Source organism: Euleptes europaea, chromosome 4, assembly GCF_029931775.1.
Source record: "Euleptes europaea isolate rEulEur1 chromosome 4, rEulEur1.hap1, whole genome shotgun sequence".
Lineage (NCBI taxonomy): Eukaryota > Metazoa > Chordata > Lepidosauria > Squamata > Sphaerodactylidae > Euleptes > Euleptes europaea.
This window is the reverse complement of record NC_079315.1, coordinates 120452184-120473280: the sequence shown is the minus strand read 5'-3', so window position 1 is coordinate 120473280 and position 21097 is coordinate 120452184. Positions and strand designations below refer to the sequence as shown.

The following is a 21097-nucleotide window of genomic DNA, read 5'->3' as shown; positions in this document are numbered from 1 at the left end:
CATGGAAACTCCATGGGGGTCAATGTAAGTCAGATGTGACCTGACAGCTCTTTCCACCACCAATACTACCCTTTCTGCCTTGTGTAACATATCATGTCTAATACTTTATGCTTTGTTTCAGATTTCTGTAAATATAAATATTCAGCCCTGGAAGCAATTCTTTTGCAGACTAGGGCCAATCTGTTCCTGAAGTTGAAAATATTTCTGCCCCAGAAACAATGTCTTTAATACTGGTGCAGCAATCTGGCAAGCTTAGGACTGTGGAAGTGTTCACAACCATGCCTTATCGAAGGAGGGAAGAAAAACGCAAGCAGGTTTGCCATTTGGCAACAACAGCTTCCAAGCAAATGGCAGATCTCAGATACCCAACACATTTTAATAAAAAGGCAGGACAGAAGTTTTAAAAAATTAATTACACTTCTGTTTGGCTTTGTACCTGTCAAAATCGGAGTCTGCTCCCGTTTTCAATGCCTCTCGTAGTACCTACGCCGCAGCCAAAAATGAAGCTCATGATAGGGAGATTTTAATGGTAAACCGTCAGCACTATCCAGTTGCAGTTAAACAGGAGAGCAGGGCTTGGACAGACTTTGAGCAAGGCCTTGGATACTTTAGTCAAAGCAAGCCATACTGTGATGGACAGACCGATGGTTTGACTAGGTACATATTTATGAATGAACTCAAGCAGATCTGAAATGACAATTACAGCCTGAGGAAGAGGCCAGAGTACAAGCCAACTCAACCACTATGAGATTCATATAGAAAAATTGCCGGCAGATACAGAGAGAGCTCTCCAGGCACAGGTCAGCCCAAACAACAAGAAGAACTGAAAGCTGCTACAAGGAAGGTGGAATGGTGGACCAGTGATTACAGAACCTCATTCTACAATTTCAGGTGCAGTCTATATACTTTGGGTAAACAAAAACCATTTGTGACTCTCCACAGGGAAAAATCCCACTCGGAGCCATATGACCCAGACCAGGGTGTGAGAAAAGGCAGGAAAAGGTTTGGTGATTTAATGGAACCATGATGAGGCTGCCTCCTGTCAGACAAATGGGAAGTAATAACAAGGAAGGAGATGAGGACATCACCTGGAAGGGGCAGCACAGAGGATCTCAGCAGAACACAGACTGGAATTCCTCAAACCCACTAAAAGGAGTTGGGTGTAGCAACCAGACAAAGGTTTGGAGCATACTAGGAGACTGGTGTACGGAGCAGGGTGTCTAATAGCAGCCTTCTTTGTAAGCCTTACAGATATGAACTTTTATTAAAGCTTCTTGGCAGCCTGATTACTAAAGCCACGTTCTTCCGTTATTTATTTATTGCATTTCTATCCCGCCCTTCCCAGCAAGCCGGGCTCAGAGCAGGTCACAACAAACATCATAAAACACTGGTTAAAACATACCTTAAAACATACTTTAAAACCATTCTTCATTATACATTAAATAAGATGGCATTTCCTTCATTTACAGCCATTAATACACTAAACAGACCTGGTCAACAGTGGATCCCCAACTCAAGTTGGGGGTGGATGGGGAGGCTAGCAAATAATGGAAATGGAAAAGACTGGCAGCTGCCCTCAGGTGTAGGCCTGGCGGAACAGTTCTATTTTGCAGGCCCTGTGGAACTCCTTTAGGTCCCGCAGGGCCCTGATATTAGTGGGAAGACTGTGCCACCAGTTTGGGGCCGAAAAAGCACCGTTAGTGCTACCCATCCCACCCTGGACAATCTACTCATGACCAATGCCAGGAGATGACAGCTAGAGAAACATGAGAGTCCTCCACAGCTACTGATGAACACATGAACACATGAAGCTGCCTTATACTGAATCAGACCCTCGGTCCATCAAAGTCAGTATTGTCTACTCAGACCAGCAGCGGCTCTCCAGGGTTTCAGGCAGGGGTCTTCCACATCACCTACCTGCCTAGTCCCTTTAACTGGAGATGCCAGGGATTGAACCTGGGACCTTCTGCATGCCAAGCAGATGCTCTACCAGAGCCACGGCCATTTCCCTTTTGCTCAGGGACGTTTTTCTTGCAAAACCGTCCTCTACTTGGTTTGGCCCCGAGAGATCAGTCTGCCTTTTACAAGGGTCTACTCCCGAGTAAACGGAGGCGGGCTGCTCCTGCGACGGCAAGTATCACCCAAGGACCAACATAAAGAGGAAGACCCACCATGAGATGGGTTGACTCGATAAAGGAAGCCATGGCATTCAGTTTGCAAAACCATTCAGTTTGCAAAACCTGGCTGTCAAGGAGAGGACGTTTTGGAGGTCATAAATGCATAGGGTCAGTGTTAAGTCAGAAGTGCGCACACACAAAAGAAATGCCTGCAACCATGTTTCTGAAAGGGGATGGGAATCCCTCCACCCCCTCCTCAGCATGGTTTGGTTTGCTCCGTGCCACGAGAGTGCACAATCCAAGATGCCACACGAACATCAATGGCCAAGGAGAACTTCAGGAGCTGACTGTTCTCCCAGCCCAATAATCAAGTATTCAAAGTATACAGAAGAATCATAACGAAGAGAGCCATATGGCAGCTCCAAGCCATCACGTTAATTAACTTATGGAAAGTTATATTGTGAACAGTTTATTCATAGACGATGTCTTGCATACATGTCAACGGTATTCGAAAAAAGGCCATCACTTTCAGAACAAGACATTTCATACGTTAGAGGCGGTTGTGATTTTAGTGCCAAGTACAGGATGCTGGCTCTTTAAGGGGTAGGAAGAACATGCGTGTAATTACCTGGGATCCTACATGTGAGCAAGAAACCTTCACTCCTTTTGGCAACGAATGCCAGATTATAATTAATGCTGCTAATCAGAGAACACCCACTAGAAGCAACCCCCCACTTAGCATAGTCAGGCTGCCTGATTTCTGAGAATCGCATCGCACAGAGGCAGGACACCAGTTACACAAAGTGACTCTAGACCTCACGAGCATCTGCCCAGCCAAACAGGCTGGCAATCAACTGGCAACACACAACAAGCCACTCGGCCAGCATCCCACCTTTACCTTGAAGATACACCACAGACACCAATCAATACCTCTCATGCAATTTAGTTAAAATATTTATACCACAATTCTGAATTAGAATTGTTAATTGATTTTTAAAGATGTTGACATAAACTACCTGCCTGTCTCTTGGGGGCTAACTGATGGTAAAGGAATGGACCCTCCATGCCCTTCCCAGAGCTAAGACTTATTACAACATTAGGAAGATAAATAACCACCCCCTACACATCAGGACCTTACAACTTTATTAATATTTGAATGCAGGGCATATAGATGACAATTGTGAATGGATTTTTGAATATTTTGAAATCTTTTTGGTGTCTGTGGTGTAGAAGTTTAAGCGTAGATCTGCCACAACCGTTATATATTTTTTCTACTTTATATATGTGTGTCCCCCTTTTTTAATTATTTACTGGGTCATCTTTATTTATTTGCCTTTTATCCCACTCTTTCCCAACAAAAGTTGGGCTCAAAGCAGCTGAGTTTCTCCTCCTTCTTGTTTTTTCTTTACCTTTGCAAACTCACAGCAGCTAACAGCTGCAAGGAGAAAACACTGTGTACATCCACAAGTTAAAAAAACAAAACAAACCAGTTAAAAGGAAAATACACAGCTAAACAAGCAAAAAAAAATCATCTACCCTACACCAAACGCCCTCTGGAAAAGGAGTCTGGCATGCCTTCCTCAATGTGGCGAGCAAAGGTGCCCAACCAGAATGCTGACATAACCATTGCTAAATGGCCCATCGTAGGTGAGCGTACCACCAGAAGGCTGTCTGAGGAACGCGATTGACACAAGGAGCTGCAGCTTGAAAGATGTGAGCGCGGCCAGGCCAAAAAAGGCTTTAAAAGCGATAACCACCAGTTTGAAATCGGCCCAAAGGGAGAAAGGCAAGCAATGCAGTTCACACAGCACTGGCGTTATATTTTCCAAACAGCTGGCCACAGTAGAAGAAGAAGAATTGGTTTTTATATGCTGACTTTCTCTACCACTTAAGGAAGAATCAGACTGGCTTACAATCACCTTCCCTTCCCCTCCCCACAACAGACAGACACCTGTGAGGTAGGTGAGGCTGAGAATGTGACTAGCCCAAGGTCACCCAGCTGGCTTCTTGTGTAGGAGTGGGGAAACAAATCCAGTTCACCAGATTAGCCGCCGCTCATGTGGAGAAGTAGGGAATCAAACCCGGTTCTCCAGATCAGACTCCACTGCTCCAAACCACCTTACCCACTATACCACGCTGGCTACCTACTGGCACCCCTGGGAGCTTTCAAGGCATGGCGATGGGTGGAAATTATGTTCAGCAATGCGCCATGTCTCACCTGCCTGAAATCCCAGATGTGACGCCAAGAGTGCCAGGCCGGCCCGGGCCATCCCTGAAAGTCGCATGAAACTTACGCCAGGCTTCGCCAGAAGTCATTTCTGGGCCTGCGCCCTTCTCCTGCCACTCCAAGGGGCAAGGGGGGTAGGGGGAGGCCCCAACCAGCAAGCAACCAGCATCCCCAGGACCCACTTTCCACTGCCACATCCTGCACCAGTTGAAGCTTCTGAGATATCTCCAAAGTAACCCCATTATATTATCATCTGCAAGTCACAGAGGCACGGATCGGCATGGCTACATCGGCAGAGTCTAGTTAGAGGCCAGCTTAGAAGCCAAGGGTAACTTGGAGCACTCCTACCAACAGCACCAATCTGCTTGGGAGCCAGCTTGGCGTAGTGGTTAAGAGCGGTGGTTTGGAGTGGTGGAGTCTGATCTGGAGAACGGATTTGATTCCCTACTTCTCCACATGAGCGGCGGATGCTAATCTGGTGAACTGGATTTGTTTCCCCACTCCTCCACATGAAGCCAGCTGGGTGGCCTTGGGCTAGTCACACTCTCTCAGACCCACCTAACTCACAGGATGTCTGTTGTGGGGAGGGGGAGGTGACTGTAAGCCGGTTTGAGTCTCGCTTAAGTGGTAGAAAAGTCAGCATATAAAAACCAACTCTTCTTCTTCTTCTTATCATCATAATTTATTATTACGGTCACGGACCATCAAATAAAACAAAAAGTTACAAAATATATGGTAAAACACAAATATTCAAGATAAAACAAAATTCAAATACTTAAAAGAAAGACTGACATTACTGAAATAATTAATACACACAAAAAATCATAGGATTGATACAAAGTAACAATCTATAAAGTTCCAAACAATATTTATCCCATACTCCCATAGCTGTTGTATAGATTTGGTCCAGCACTGTCTTATTCTTATTGCTAAGCAAGCAGATCTAGCAACTCCTTTTGTTAAGACCTCACCTGTATCTGACAGTAATAATGCATTGTTTCCTCAAGGCTCTAGGACATTCTACAATTATGTTAATAGACCTATACGTGTATGGTCATACAGTTTACATTCAAATAGCAAATGTTCGGTAGTTTCACATTCACCTTCTATTCAGATACCTTTACGTGCTTCCATCGGAAGTCTACTATATTTCCCATCTAAATACGTAGAGGGCAGGACACTGTACCAAAGAAGCATAAAAGCGCTTTGATACTCAGAATTTGTAATATTAAGCAAATATGGCATCATGACGTTCCTATTGAGCATGACGTTCTAAAAAGGGGATCCAAGAAACCTGCTTATCCATCAACAAGGCCAGGACTGGGAACAACCCCAGGCTCTTAAGTGATCTCCTGGAGAAACCTTAACCTCATCTAAATCTAGTAGATCAGCCTCACCTAAGCACCTCTTTCTTCCAACCAGCATCATTTCCATCTTGTCTGGATTAAACTTCAGTTTGGTCACCCTCAGCCACTTGAGAACAGCCTCAAGACGCTTCACAGCTGCTCCTGGAGGCTTAGACAGCGATAAATAAGGATGGGTGTCATCCACATACTGGTGACAACCTGCCTTGAAGCCCCTGATGAACTTGGCCAGAGGTTTTATATGCGCAGATTGAACGGCATGAAGCAGATTCATTGGGGCAACCCACAAACAGGTGTCACCTGAGTCAGCCTTTCCTATGGAAACGCCTCCTGGCAGCCAGAAACCAGCGAAACCAACGGAGGGCTGTCCCTTTCACTCCAAACACTGACTGCAGTCAATCTACCAAAACATCAGCAAATCTTGCTGAAAGGTCTAGCAATATCAGCAGCACTGTACTGCCTTCATCCAACCTTAGGTGGAGATCATTCAGCAAAGCCAACGGGGCTATTTCAGTCCCGAAACTCAGACTGAAGCCAGACTGAAACAGGGAAAGGGCAGGTCACCGGAAATGCCTCCAGTTGCTCTGATCCAACCTGCTCCATCACCTTGCCCAGAAAGTGAAGACTGTTCGATGACTGCTCACAATTCCTCTTCTCCAGGGAAGATTTCTGAAGAGCTCTCATCACAGATTCCTTCTGCTGTGAAAGAAACTTCCTTGGAACTATTAATACTCTTCGCCAAGGGAGCTATCACTTTCTTACCAGCATGATTTTAATAGCCAAGACGGGCAAGGATTGAAAAAGAAGAGTTGGTTTTTATATGCTGACTTTCTCTACCACTTCAGGGAGAATCAAACCGGCTTACAATCACCTTCCCCCCCGCCCCACAACAGACACCCTGTGAGGTAGGTGGGACAGTGACTAGCCCAAGTTCACCCAGCTGGCTTCATGTGTAGAAGTGGGGAAACCAAACGGGTTCGCCAGATTAGCCTCTGCTGCTCATGTGGCGGAGTGGGGAATCAAACCCTGTTCTCCAGATCAGAGTCCACCGTTCCAAACCACCACTCTTAACCACTAACTACACCATGCTGGCTCTTGGTGCAAAAGGCACTTCAGAGAGAAGAGGTGGCAACGGGATCTGCCCCACAAACTAGCATCTTGGATGGCCAGGATTAGAGAGGCTTTACTGGTGGAAAACGAAGCAAAATCTCCAAAACTAATAGCCAGGTCGCCGTGACCCAGATGGCCCAGGCCAGCCTGACCTCGTCAGATCATGGAAGCTAAGCAGGGTCAGCCCTGGTTAGTACTTGGATGGGAGGCCACCATTTGCTACACACAGGCAGGGAATGGCAAACCACCTCTCAATGTCTCTTGCCTTGAAAACCCTATGGGTTGCCCGAAGTCGACTATGACTTGATGGCACTTTCCATCACCAATAGCCAGGTCAAGATCAAGTGTTAGAAGACATCAGGCCCCAAACAACCCTAAATAAGTTTACCGACCACCATTCTGCCAATGCAATGGCAGAAGGAAAGAAAGCCTTCTTTTCTGCCATCGCTGCCACTTTATAGGTCTTGAAATGGACTCCATGGCGTGTTCTGACCAGGCCTATTCACAAGAGAAAAAATTTGGATTGATGTTGTTCCTTCAAAACAATGCCACGCTTGGGTTTCTGCAAAAGCAATCTGTTTGGACCCTGATACAAAGACAAAAGTAAATTAGGGCCAGAAAGGGGTGGTGCACGTGTCAGCTGGATGAAGGATAGCAAAGTTCATTTGGATTTGTCAGCTAGAGAGTCACAGATAGCTCAACTGGAACTGAATACACAGAAACGGTTCCACCAGTTGAAACCTTGTCAATATATTTTTTTTTCTGGCCTCTGTTGGCTTTTAACCAACAGGAAGATAACAAATGAACAAGCTACTTTGCCTCTTTATCCAGATTCCATGAGTTTATAACAAACAAACAAACCAGCAAAAACATAAGTGGTGGCAAGACACAGAGCAGAGAACTTTGTCTTGGTGTTTTGTATACTTTTGTACATAAAGTCTTGGACTTCTTCAGCAGTGAAAGTTCCAGAAGACGCCATCCTTCACTTTGAAAAGAAAAATATGCCACATAAAATGGGATCTGGGTGTTGGGTTCCTAGATGGAGAGGCAATGGGGGAAAGCCAATAATCTTTATCACCCATCGCACACAAACACTTCCCACGAGGCCTTAAGTCATAACTACAGCCAACAGACTGTCAAGACTTGAGAACATACAGAGATGACAACAATTTTTCAATGTATGGGGTTAACGCTTTAGGCCTACGAGGAAGCTGAAGTTTGTTTCTATAAGTGCATGCGACATAACTCGCCACAGCAGTGTAGTGGTTAGTGTTGGGCAAGGCTCTGGGAGACCCAGGTTCAAATCTCTGCTCTGCCATGAAGGCTCACTGGGTGATCTTGGGCCAGTCACACACTCCGCCTAACCTACCTCCATAGGGTTGTTGTGATGATAAATGGAGAGAGCAACATAAGCTACTTTTGGCCCCCACTGGGGAAGAAGGTCATAGAATCCTAGAGTTGGAAGGGGTCATACATAGTCCAACCTGTGCTTAATGCAGGATCAGCCTAGAGCACCCCTGACAAGGGCTTGTCCAACCTCTGCTTAAAGACTGCCAGTGAGGGGGAGTGTGGGGTATAAATGAATGTCGCAAATAAATAAAAGGTGACCCACAGCCCTACCAGATATGTTCGGGGGAGAGTATCCCGTGGAGATGATCCTGTTTAGCACGTAAGACCAAAAAGACCAGGAATTCAATGGTGAAGAGAATACTACTCTGATAAGGAAGAAAGCACCTCAAAGATTGCCAGGAGAATCTTACAAAGGCAGCGGAAAGGGTGGCAGCACGGCGAAAAATCTGACTGGGAAAAAGTTGGAAAGGGGCATTCTGAGACCTCTGAAGGGGCGGGTGTATGAAGCATGTTGAATAATGTGGGACTATAAGGATTAATGGCACTGTGGTCGAGGTCCCATGGATCAACCACAGAAGCCAGGAATGTCTGTGAAACACTCCAGCACTATAGGACGCTCACTTCCTCGTTGCGCCCGCAGAATTCCTTCAACTGAGGAAGGGGTAAATTTACGCAGTGACCTCCTGGCTCCCACTAGAAAAGATCACAGCACCAACCAAAGACATGATCCAATGTGGCACGGTGATCCAGAGTGTCACGACCCAGGAGACCCGAGTTTCCAAACCTCAGTCGGCCACAGAGCTCCCTGGGTGAACCTGAGCCAGCCTGACCTACATCACTGGGCTGTTGGGAGAATAAAGCATAAAGAAGGGGGAAGAATAAGCCAGTATAGTGTAGACATTAGAATATCAAGTAGTGTAGAAATTGGAGGGGAACCACTTTCCAATCCCCACTCAGCCACAAAGCTTTCCGGGTGAACGTGAGCCAGCTTGACCCACATCACTGGATCGTTGTGAGACAAAGTAGATAGAAAGGGGAAAAATAAGCCAATGTGGTGTAGAAACTGGAGTGTCAAACAGTGTAGAAATGGGAGTGGACCAGGTTCCAATCCCCACTCATCCACGAAGCTCTCCAAGTGTAACTGAGCCAGCCTGATCTACCTCACTGGGCTGTTGTGAGAACAAAGTAGATGACAGGGGAAGAATGAGCCGACACAGTGAGACAACAGAGTGTCAAATGGAGTAGAAATTGGCGTAGTAGACCAGGTTCCAATGCCCACTCAACCACAAGCTCTCCAGGTGAACTTGAAACAGCCCGACCTATCTCACTGGACTGCTGTGAGAACACAGACAGAAAAGGGAAGAATAAGCCAATGTAGTGTAGAAACTGGAGATGGACCAGGTTCATAGAGGCCCCTGGTTGGCCACTGTGGGAACAGACTGCTGCACTTGATGGGCCTTGAACACATATGAAGCGGCCTTCTACTGAATCAGACCCTTGGTCCATCAAAGTCAGTATTGTCTACTCAGACCGGCAGCAGCCCTCCAGGGTCTCGGGCAGAGGTCTTTCACATCACCTACTTGTCTAGTCCCTTTAACAGGAGGTGCCAGGGATTGAACCTGGAACCTTCTGCATGCCTAGCAGATGCTCTACCACTGAGCCATGGCCCCTTGGTCTGATCCAGCATGCCCTTTCTTATGTCCAGGTTCAGAATTCCCACTTAGGTCAGTGGCTCGTCCTGCCTAACTTGTAGACCTCGCAGGGTTGTCGTTCTGAGGCGTATGGGGATACTTGATGAACCTCGGTCTGATCCAGCAGGGCCTGTATTATGCTCATCCACGAAGCTTTCTGGGTGAACCTGAGCCAGCCTGACCTACCTCACTGGGCTGTTGTGAGAACAAAATACAAAGAAAGGGGGAGAAGAATAAGCCAAAGAAAAATAAGCCAATGCAGCGTAGAAACGGGAGAGTCGGAACGGGTTCAAAATTACCACTTAGGTCAGTGGGGGGGGGGGTCTTGGACCCCCCCACTGGCTCATCCTGCCTAACTTGTAGACTTACAGACCTCACAGGGTTGTCGTTCTGAGTTGTATGGGGAGACACCCCAAACTGGGGAGACGGACTGATCCAGCGTGGCTTTTCTAATGTTCAGGTTCAAATCCCCACTTAGGTCAGTGGGAGGGGGGGATCTTGGACACCCCCCACTGGCTCATCCTGCCTAATGTGCCCACCTCGCAGGGTTGTCATTCTGAGGTATATGGGGAGACACCCCAAACTGGAGAGACGGATGGGGTTCTTAGAGGCATCTGGTTGGCCGCTGTGTGAACAGACCGCTGGACTTAATGGGCCTTGGCATGATCCAGCAGGGCCTTTCTTATGCTCTCAGCCACGAAGCTTTCTGGGTGAACCTGAGCCTGACCTACCTCACCGGGGCTGGTGTGAGAACAAAACACATAGAAAGGGGAAGAATTAACCAATGCAGCGTAGAAACTGGAGAATCGGGCCAGGTTCAAAATTCCCACTTAGGGATCTTGCCCCCCCCCCCCACTGGCTCGTCCTGCCTAACTTGTAGACCTCACAGGGTTGTTGTTCTGAGGTGTATGGGGAGACACCCCAAACTGGAGAGAAGGACAGGGTTCCTAAAGGCATCTGGCTGGCCTCTGTGTGAACAGACTGCTGGACTTGGTGGACCTTGGTCTGATCCAGCATTGCCTTTCTTATGTTCAGGTTCAAATCCCCCCTTAGGTCAGTGAGAGGGGGGGATCTTGGACCCCCCCCCCACTGGCTCGTCCTGCCTAACTTGTAGACCTCGCAGGGTTGTTGTCCTGAGGCGTACGGCGAGACTCGATGAACCTCGGACTGATCCAGCAGGGCCTGTCTTACGCGCTCAGCCTGAGCCGGCCTGACCTACCTCACCGGGCTGTTGCGAGAACAGAACGCACAGAAAGGGGAAGAAGAATAAGCCAACGCAGCGCAGAAACTGGAGAGTCGGGCCAGTTCACAATCCCCACTCAGGTCAGTGGGAGGGGGGGGATCTTGGACCCCCCCATACTGGCTCGTCCTGCCTAACTTGTAGACCTCGCAGGGTTGTTGTCCTGAGGCGTACGGCGAGACTCGATGAACCTCGGACTGATCCAGCAGGGCCGGTCTTACGCGCTCAGCCTGAGCCGGCCTGACCTACCTCACCGGGCTGTTGCGAGAACAGAACGCACAGAAAGGGGAAGAAGAATAAGCCAACGCAGCGCAGAAACCGGAGAGTCGGGCCAGGCTCACAATCCCCACTCAGGTCAGTGGGAGGGGGGGGGATCTTGGACCCTAACGTGCCCACCTCGCAGGGTTGTCGTCCTGCAGTGTACGGGGACGCCCCCCCCAGGAGGGGGCGGGGCTTCCCCCTCCCCCCCCTCTCTCACCTTGAAGTACCCGCCCTCGTAGAGCGTGTTGGGCGGCCCGAAGATGGCCACCTCCCAGTTGAAGAGGTCGGACTCGTCCACCAGGGTGATGCGGAAGCCCTCGACGGGCTCCTCCTGCAGCCCCTTCAGCTCCAGCATCAGCGCCTTCTGCGAGCTGCTCACCTGCTGCTGGGCCATGGCGGCGCGCGCGGCCGAGGAGGCGGCGGGGGCGGCGGGGGCGGCGGGCGGGGGCCCGGCTGAGCCGCCCAGGGGCCGCGCCGACAGGCCAGGGCGGGCCGGGCTGCCGTCCCTGGGCCGCCGCCGCCGCCCCCGCCGCCGGCCCCCGCCGGGCCCGCCCTCGGCCGGCGGGGCTCCGCTCCCGGGTGCGCCGGCGGGGCCCGGGGCGGCCAGGCCGGGCCTCGGCCCTCCCGCGGGGCCGCCTCCTCCGGGGGCGGGGGGGCCCGGGGGGGTCGCCTGAGGGGAGGGGGGAGGGGAAGGCGGGCGGGGGGAGGGGGTGGGGTGGCTCGGCCCCGCGCGCGCGCCGCTCCCTCAGGCCCCACCGACCGCCGCGCGCGCACGGCCAGCAGCGCCGCCGCCGCTTCCTTTTGTGACGGCGCCGCCGCTCGGCCGCTGACCTCAGCGCGCAAGACACGCCCCGCCCCTCCGCCGCCACGCAGCGGCGCTCGGGATCTCATTGGCCCGGCGCTCCCTTCGGCTCGGCTCCTCCTCCTCCTCCGCCCGCCTCGGCTCCCCCCCCCCTGAGGCGCCCGCGCTCCTATTGGCCGCTCCACTGCCTTCGCCCGTATCGCCCACTAGCGGGCTTCTCAATGGGCCGCCCACCTTCTATTGGCCGCGCGCCCTGAGCGGCACGGCGCTCTCATTGGCTGACCGTTCCCAGGCTCCGCCTCTCGACCGTCCCCTCTTAAAGCGGCTTAGGCAGTGCCTGTTTCCTCCCCCCCCCCGCAAGCGTCCAGCGGCCTACTCTACAAGGCTGTTGTTGAACACATGAAGCTGCCTTCTACTGAATCAGACCCTCGGTCCATCAAAGTCAGTATTGTCTGTTCCCCCCCCCGCAAGCGTCCAGCGGCCTACTCTACAAGGCTGTTGTTGAACACATGAAGCTGCCTTCTCCTGAATCAGACCCTCGGTCCATCAAAGTCAGTATTGTCTACTCAGACCGGCAGCGGCTCTCCAGGGTCTCAGGCAGGGGTCTCTCACATCACCTACTTGCCTCTGGTCCCTTTAACTGGAGATGCCGGGGATTGAACCTGAGACCTTCTGCATGCCAAGCGGATGCTCTGCCACTGAGCCACCAGCAGCATTTTTTTCCTTTTCCAGTGACTCTTCTCATATTCTCGTATCCCCTGCTTGTAGGGTTGCCAACCTCCAGGTAATGGGGAGAAAAACGGCACCTCTGTACTCGTACCAAAAGGTTTAGAAAAACAGTACAGGAAACTGTATATACACAAAGTGCAAATATTTTTTGTGTGAACTGTACATATTGTATATAATTGTGTTGTAAATATGGTCTATGTTTCACCTCAGTAGCTTATAAATATTTGCACTTTGTGTATATATAGTTTCCTGTACTGTTTTTCTAAACCTCCAGGTAATAGCTGGAGATCTACTACTACTACAACTGATCTCCAGCCGATAGAGATCAGTTCCCCTGGCGAAAATGGCCTCTTCGGGAATTGGACTCTATGGCAATGAAGTCCCTCCCCAAACCCCGCCCTCCTCAGGCTCCGCCCCAAAAACCTCCCGCCGATGGCGAAGAGGAACCTGGCAAGCCTCGTCCCTTTAACTGGAGATGCCGGGGATTGAACCTGGGACCTTCTGCATGCCAAGCAGAGGCTCTGCCACTGAGCCACAGCCCCTCCCTTTCTTGGACAAGCGTGGGATAGTGGGACGGCGTCAGTCAGCAATCTATTTGGCCGCTGCCATTAACAGAGAACCTCATTCTTGCACAAATAATTAAATTATAATTACCCCTCCCCCTTCCGATGTTATATATTGGACCGACCTGAAGGCGCAGCCTGCCTATTTGTCTTAGCCAATATGGTTGAAATTTGAGCACCATTTTAGGATTTTGTTGATTTTAATTGGGATGTTACTGTTTTAGTTTTATTGATGTAAATTTTAAATGACGTAACCCTCCCACCCTGCGCTTGGCTTTGGTCCAGAAATTGCTAAATAAATAACTAAGCAAAATAAATAACTAAACAAATCATTGTTATTGGCTCGCAAATACGTCAGGGGGAGCATCAGTTGGGTTGCCAACCTCCAGGTGGTGGCTGGAGATCTCCTGTTATTACAACTGATCTCCACACAACAGAGATCAGTTTCCCTGGAGAAAATGGCCACTTTGGCGACTGGACTTTATGGCATTTAAGTCCCTCCCCTCTCCAGACCCTACCTTCCTCAGGCCCCACCCCCTGAATTCTTTGGAGGAAAGGCAGGATCAAAACGGAAAGTTTGTAGATCTTTTAATAAACACAATCATAACTAAGTCAGTGATCAAATTGGTATATGTAACTGTTTACTTATTTATTTAACTTCATCCATACCCTGTCTTTCTCCCTAATGGGGACCCAAAGCAGCTGACATAATTCTTCTCTCCTCTTGCCTCATTCAACCCTATGAGGAAGGTTAGGCATGAGTGTGTGTGTGATGAGGCCAAGGTCATCCACTAGTTAGGGTGTGCACTCAATGGTATTATACCCCTGCATTGAACAGGGGGTTGGACTAGATGACCCTGGAGGTACCTTCCAATTCTATGATTCTATGAAGTCCCTCCCCAATCCCCACCACCCTCAGGCTCCACCCCCAAAATCTCCAGGTCCTTCCTAACCTGGAGCTGGAAACCCTAATGGCAACATGATGTCACTTCCAATGTGCGCACATCATAGGAGATGCAGGCCTAGACCTAGTTTTCCTGCCAGTAAGTCCCCCCCCACCATCACCACCCACCAGTTGCTGGGGGTACCTGGCAACTCATACACGGAGTGGCTGAGGGGAGATTCGAACCTGGTTCTCCCAGGTCCGAATCTGACATTCTAACCACTAGACCACTCTGGCTCTCTGTGTAATAATCTTAAATCTGGAATTAGCTCTAATTGAGAGCTCCCTTCCATCTTTCCCGTTGTAGAGGAATCCAACCTCACTGAGTGTAAGGATGTGTCACTGGCAACCAAGATCGAGTTAATTCATGCCATCATATTCCCTGTTACTATGTATGGGTGTGAAAGCTGGACAATGAAGAAAGCTGATATGAAGAAAATGGATTCCTTTGAAATGTGGTCTTGAAGGAGAGGGTTACAGATACCGTGGACTGCCAAAAAAACAAATCAGTGGGTTATAGATCAAATCAAGCCTGAACTGACCCTAGAACAGGGGTGGGGAACGTCAGGCCGGGGGGGGGGGGGGCGTTTAAGGCCCGCAAAATCATTTATCTGGCCCTTCGTGGGTCCTAGCAGATCTCTAGCTCAGAAGGATCTAAGAGTGGTGATCCGCCCCCTCCCGCGGACAGGAATAGCCTCTATTCAAGGCAGACGTGAGTTTGTTTTGCTGAGAAAAGGAACCTTTTCCCCCCTTGCAGAAGAGTCTTTAGCTATGGAGCTGCTAGGACAGCCTAAGAAACTGTGTTAACCCTTTCCCACCCGGGCCATGGAGAAACATATTCCCTCTGTACTACAAGAGGGCTGGGGGCAGAAGTGGCGACAATGGAGGGGTTAAATGGGACAGTTCCAGGAGATCTCCAGCCCCACCTGGAGGTTGGCAACCCTTTACTGAACAAAGAAGTACTTCCTTTTGTCTGACAAGGTCCACAGCCTGAATCAGGTCATTGTTGATGTAAAAGACCTCAGGCTGAGACCCTGGAGAGGAAGAGCAAGAGCAGACTGAAAGTGATAGACCACAGGTCTGATTTAGCAGAAGGCAGTATCTCCACTTAAAAAGGACCAGGCAGTAAGAGATGTGAAAGACTTCTGCCTGAGACCCTGGAGAGCTGCTGCCTGTCAGAGTGGACAATACTGACCTTGATGGACCAAGGGTCTGATTCAGTATAAGGCAGCTTCATGTGTGTTCAAGGCAGCTTTGCCCATGTACACCGGTTCATTGGTGCGGTACCTTTGGAGAGTGCACATGAAGCTCTGTGGTATTGTTCCACAAACCATCTGAAATGCAGAGGATGGAAAAGCTGCTCTTCGGTCACACAAGCAGACGATGAGGAGACCGGCGCTGGGGGAATAGACAGCCACTTCTGGACCAAACCTCTGCAGGCACTAGACAAACAAAAGCCCTCCCTCTCTCTTCTTTGCGGCCTTTGTCTGGCAGCCTTCGAGCAGAGCTCATCTCCTTGAGTGTCAGCAGATGCTCCCATCCCAGAACATAGGAGCCTTGTTCAGCTTGCCTCAAGGCCTTCGCTTGGATGGATACAACCGGAGGCAATCTGCTGATCCTTGCTTTTCATTGGGACCGCTGCCTCCCGCCCCAGGGTCTGGGGCCCAGTGGGGATGCTATTGGGGGAAACGGAGAATGCACACTCTCAACTTTACAAACTTGGAGTTATCATTAGGTTAATCTCCACACACGCTATTCCCCCTGTTCTTTGTAATCTCTGTATATATTTGCCAGTACTCTTCCTTTAATCTTCTTTCCTTCAAGCTGAACAAACGTCCTTGTTTGACCCTCATCCCTGTAGCTCTTTTAAAAGGGCTGTCAATCGGTCCTTAAGGTGGGGCCCTGGGGTTGCCAGCCTCCAGGTGGGGCTTTGAGATCTCCTGGATGACAGAAATCCATTTACCTGGAGAAAATGGCTCCTTTGGAGCAGTGGACTCTGATCTGGAGAACTGGGTTTGGTTCCCCACTCCTCCACATGAGTGTCCGATGCTAATCTGGTAAACCGGGTTGGTTTCCGCCACTCCTCCACATTAAGTCAGCAGTATTAATTTTGACAAAGAATCAAAACGTTAAATTCAAAATGTAAGTAATCTATGACTCACAGTGCTATTGCTAAACAGAGTTACACCCTTCTTGCCCAATGATCTCAATTGACTTTGAGGGGTGTAACTGTGTTTAGGGCGGCATTGGTAAACAAACAAAATTGAAACTAACTTGAAACAAAATGTCAAACAAAAAACTTTTAAATAGAGTCATGGGAATGGGGAGGGTCCGTGGCTCAGTGGTAGAGCATCTGCTTGGCATGCAGAAGGTCCCAGGTTTAATCCCCAGCATCTCCAGTTAAATGGACTAGGCAAGTAGGTGGTGTGAAGTGTTATGTATGTAAATAGGTGGATAAGCAAGGGGAAACCTAGGAGCTTGAGTCCCGGGCGAAGGCTCCTAAACCCTGCTCGCGCCATTGGCCCAAGCCAGTGCGCCCCATTGGCCCTAAGCCGGGTAGCGCCATTGGCGACCCGGGGGTTGTCCCCCCTATCACGGATCAGGGGGGAGCGGCCACAAGCGGCCAGGGGGGAATATAAGCAGGGCCGGTTTTACACAGCTCGCAGTTCTGTTCTTGACTACAATAAAGCGTTGTGTTGGAACTCCGTCTCGACCTCGTGTGTCCTCCTCACGCGGACTTAACATGAAGGACCTCTGCCTGAGACCCTGGAGAGCCGCTGCCAGTCTGAGTAGACAATGCTGACGTTGATGGACCAGGGGTCTGATTCTGTATAAGGCAGCTTCATGTGTCCAGGGGGAAAAGTAGCCATCTTTTCCATTTCGTATTTATTTATTGCCTTGGTAGCCTACCTCTCAATCAATGCAAGTTGATAATTCTGATAAAATCAAAACAGCACAATAATTAATTTATTTTAAAATAAAAATACAAAATAAAACAAACCAGCAAGATTAAAAGACATTTGAAAGACCAAAGCAGAGCAGACGCTGCCAACAGAACAACATTAATGGATTGAAACCCTCTTAACCACCCCCATTAATGCTTGCATTGTGAGGTCTTCATAGGAACTAATATAAAAGAAAAAAGATAGCAAAGAATATATAATAGAAACATATAATTTAAATAACATTTTTAAAGCAGGCATGGAAAATAACCAAATTCTCCTTAGAACATATGAAGAGCCTTGCTGAGTAACACCAGTGGTTTGTTTATCTGGTCCAGCACCCTCTTTCACACAGCGGTAAACCAGTTGCCCTGGGATGGCAAAACAGGATGGGGGACACCAAGGTGTTCCCCTGATGTCGCTGCCTAACACTCCGGAATCCAGAAGTTTATAAAAACAAAATAGAATAGTCATTTTCAAGTCCAACTAGCACCTTCGAGACCAAGACGATTTTTGCAACAGATGCTAATCTGCAGCCCCCAAGGATATTTCCCCTCTGCTTTGATCAATGAGCATTGTACTTTTGCATTCTCTACAACACCCCTCCCACTTACTGACTGTATCAGCAAGATTTGGAAGGTGGAGTATGAGCTTTCAAGAGTCAAAGCTCCCTTCGGCAGTCAACGTTAACTCTAGAAAGCTTGTGTGTGTGTGTGTGTTAAATGTCTTCAAGTTGCTTCCGACTCATGGTGACCCTATGAATTGATGTCCTCCCAAACGATGTCCTATCTTTAACAACCTTGCTCAGGCCTTGCAAATTGAGGGCCGTGGCTTCCTTTATTGAGTCAATCCATCCCTTGCTGGGTCTTCCTCTTTTCCTGCTGCCTTCCACTTTTCCTAGCATGATTGTCTTTTCCAATGATTCCTGTCTTCTCAAAATATGACCCTCAAAAGTTTATATCCTGAAAATCTTACACATGAAGCTGCCTAATACTGAATCAGACCCTTGGTCCATCAAGGTCAGTACTATCTACTCAGACTAGCAGCGGCTCTCCGGGGTCTCAGGAGGAGGTCTTTCACATCGCCTACTGCCTGGTCCTTTTAACTGGAGATGCCGGGGATTGAACCCGGGACCTTCTGCATGCCAATCAGATACTTTGCACTCTTTACAACATCCCTCACATCTTCCGATTATATCCGTTAGACTCAAATCCAGTAGTACCTTAGAGGCCAACAAAAATGTTGAGAGTATAAGCTTTCACGAGTCAAAGCTCCCTTCGTCAGATACCAGAAGTTAGGTTTGACTCTTACACCTCTCAAAATCTTGTTGATCTCGAAGGTGGTTCTGGACTGGAATGTAGTTGTTCTACTGCAGACAGACATGGCTACCCTCTGAAACTAAAAACAAAGTAATTTGCTATTTGAGAATCTAAGATCTCCATTACCACACTAATGGATCATTAGTGCGAATAGAGTCTACTACCAGACTCAGTGGCAGATTTTACAGAATTTCAAACCAACAAATTCTAGCTGAAGCATTCATTGCCCCGGAGACTTTGCAATCTAAAATTAATGAATGGGCAGTCAAGAACTTCGGCTACAAAGAAGCCAATAGGAAGAGAGGAAAGGGCGCTCCCGCCTACGCGATTGACAAGAAACTGGAACGTTTGAGACTCTAGCTTGACGCTGAGCTTGTGACGCAAAAGGGGGCCTTCTGATTGGGCCAACAACGCGTCGATCAAGCTCTGACCCCTAACGATTGGTTGCTATTTGTAATCTTCATTGGTGCGCTTACTCGTTCGTCAAATATCACAGGGTGCGAATGAATGAGCTTCGTCGCCTGGTGTCATTCAATAGAAATCAATCTCTGCGATGACGGGCAAGCAGTTGTACCAATCAGAGCGCAAGAAAGGGTATAAGGGCGGGTTTCCCACTCCTCTCAGGTTTTGGAGCCGTGTAAGAAAGTTTTGAATGGAATGAAAGCGGCATTCGGGTAGCGCCTTAAAAGACTAATAAATTTTATTTCAACCTTGAGCTTGCCAGAGGCTCGCCTCAGCAACGTCCCCGCCTCCGTCGCCCTGGCAACCAGTCAGGCGCTGGGGTAGGAAGAGACGCTCTAATATAGGTGAACATCGCTCCCCGATTGGACCGAATCCGCATGGCCACGCCCACTCCAAGCATGTTTGCTTGAGACACAGAGCGGACGTTGGGTGGGAGGGAGAAAGCCGTACGCCGGAGTGGGCGTGGCCATATAGTTTTTGTCCAATCGTGGAGAGGAATTCCGTTTATCCAATCAGGAGCGACCTGGGCTCGGGTGCCGGAAGCGAAGGTAGGGTAGGCTGGAGTCAGCGTGGTTGGGACGGAGTTCCATTCACGTGGAAAGAGAAGGTGGGTATTGGGGGTTTGGGTCTTGTTTTTCCCTGGCCTGGAGGTGCTTTTTAAAAATTGCATTTTCTTATTGTATATTTTTTCTTATTGTATATTTTTTCTTATTCTTATATATTTTTTCAATATTCTTATTGTATATTTTTTCACTTTCATCCCAACCGGGAAGCATCTTGTCCTAACAACAACCCTGTGATGTAGGATGGCCCCGATCTTAGGTGGGTGTAGAAGAGGATTGTGTGTGTGAAGTGCCGTCAAGTCGCTTCCGACTCAGGTTTAGTTTCAGAACTGGGTAACATTCCTCCAGTTTGATGTTTTTTGGGGGGAGCGGGGACAGTTTGTTGTGCAGAGTAGTAGTACAGCTTGTGCAGGGTTGCCAACCTCCAGTGGCCTGGAGATCTTCCAGGATCGCAGCTGATCTCCAGACTACAGAATTCAGTCCCCCTGCAGAAAAATGGCTGATTTGGTGGTTGTATGGCGTTATACCCTACCGAGGTCCCTCCCCAAACCCTGTCTCCCCCAGGCTCCACCCCCAAATCGCCAGGAATTTCCTATCCCATAGGTTGCCAACTCCCAGATGGGGCCTGGATATCTCCCAGTATTGCAACTGATCTCCAGACTATAGAGTTCAGTTCCCCTGGATAAATATGGCTCTTTTGGAGGGTGGACTCTCTGGCATTATAGCCAGATGAGGACCCTGTAACGTACTGGCCTCTTTGGCTCGCCATACTTAATTGTGTGGGAGCTTTAGCCCTTTATATGAAGGGCGTTATGCTCCTAGTTTTATCTCAGTTCCTGTTCTTTTCTTTTGCTGGCAGCGGTGCCTGTTGGGAGTGTTGATGATTTGTGGAGCTGTAATAAATGTGTTGTTTTTAATTCCACGGTGCAGTCGTCTTTCAGAGGACTTTTCAAACCCTGTCCAGGCTCTACCCCCAAATCTCCAGGAATTTTTCAACTCTATGTGGGCAACTCTATGCTAGTGTACCTGGAGGAGACCCAACTGTAACCTGAGCCATCCACAGTTCAAGATTCACCCTCCTAGGCGCTCTTTCTGTAGCCTTAGGCAAGGTCCTTTTATTCACAGTTTCCTGTTTGTGGTATGAGAATAATTGTGTTGACCTGCTTCACAGGATGCCCCCACCTGAATGGCCCGGGCTAGCCTGATCTTGGCAGATCTCAGAAGCTAAGCAAGGTCAGTCCTGGTTAGTACTTGGATGGGAGACCACCAAGGAATACCAGGGTCGTTAAGCAGAGGAAGGCAATGACAAACTACCTCTGTTAGTCTCTTGCCTTGAAAACCTTACTGGGTCGCCATAAGTCGGCTGCTACTTGACAGCATTTTACACACATGTACACAGTACCCATTATAGCTC

The 21097-nt window shown here is 49.0% G+C and overlaps 2 protein-coding genes across 2 annotated transcripts in view; one reads left to right on the top strand and one right to left on the bottom strand.

Moving 5' to 3' along the window:
* UBE2R2 (ubiquitin conjugating enzyme E2 R2) overlaps nt 1-11754 on the bottom strand; it is a 77088-nt gene extending 65334 nt beyond the window's left edge. Inside the window, exon 1 of the mRNA XM_056848823.1 lies at nt 11578-11754. Within this exon, the coding sequence (XP_056704801.1) occupies nt 11578-11754 (177 nt within the window). The remainder of the gene's footprint in view (nt 1-11577) is intronic.
* A 7457-nt stretch (nt 11755-19211) lies between these two features.
* NOL6 (nucleolar protein 6) overlaps nt 19212-21097 on the top strand; it is a 67417-nt gene continuing 65531 nt past the window's right edge. Inside the window, exon 1 of the mRNA XM_056849088.1 lies at nt 19212-19295. Within this exon, the coding sequence (XP_056705066.1) occupies nt 19212-19295 (84 nt within the window). The remainder of the gene's footprint in view (nt 19296-21097) is intronic.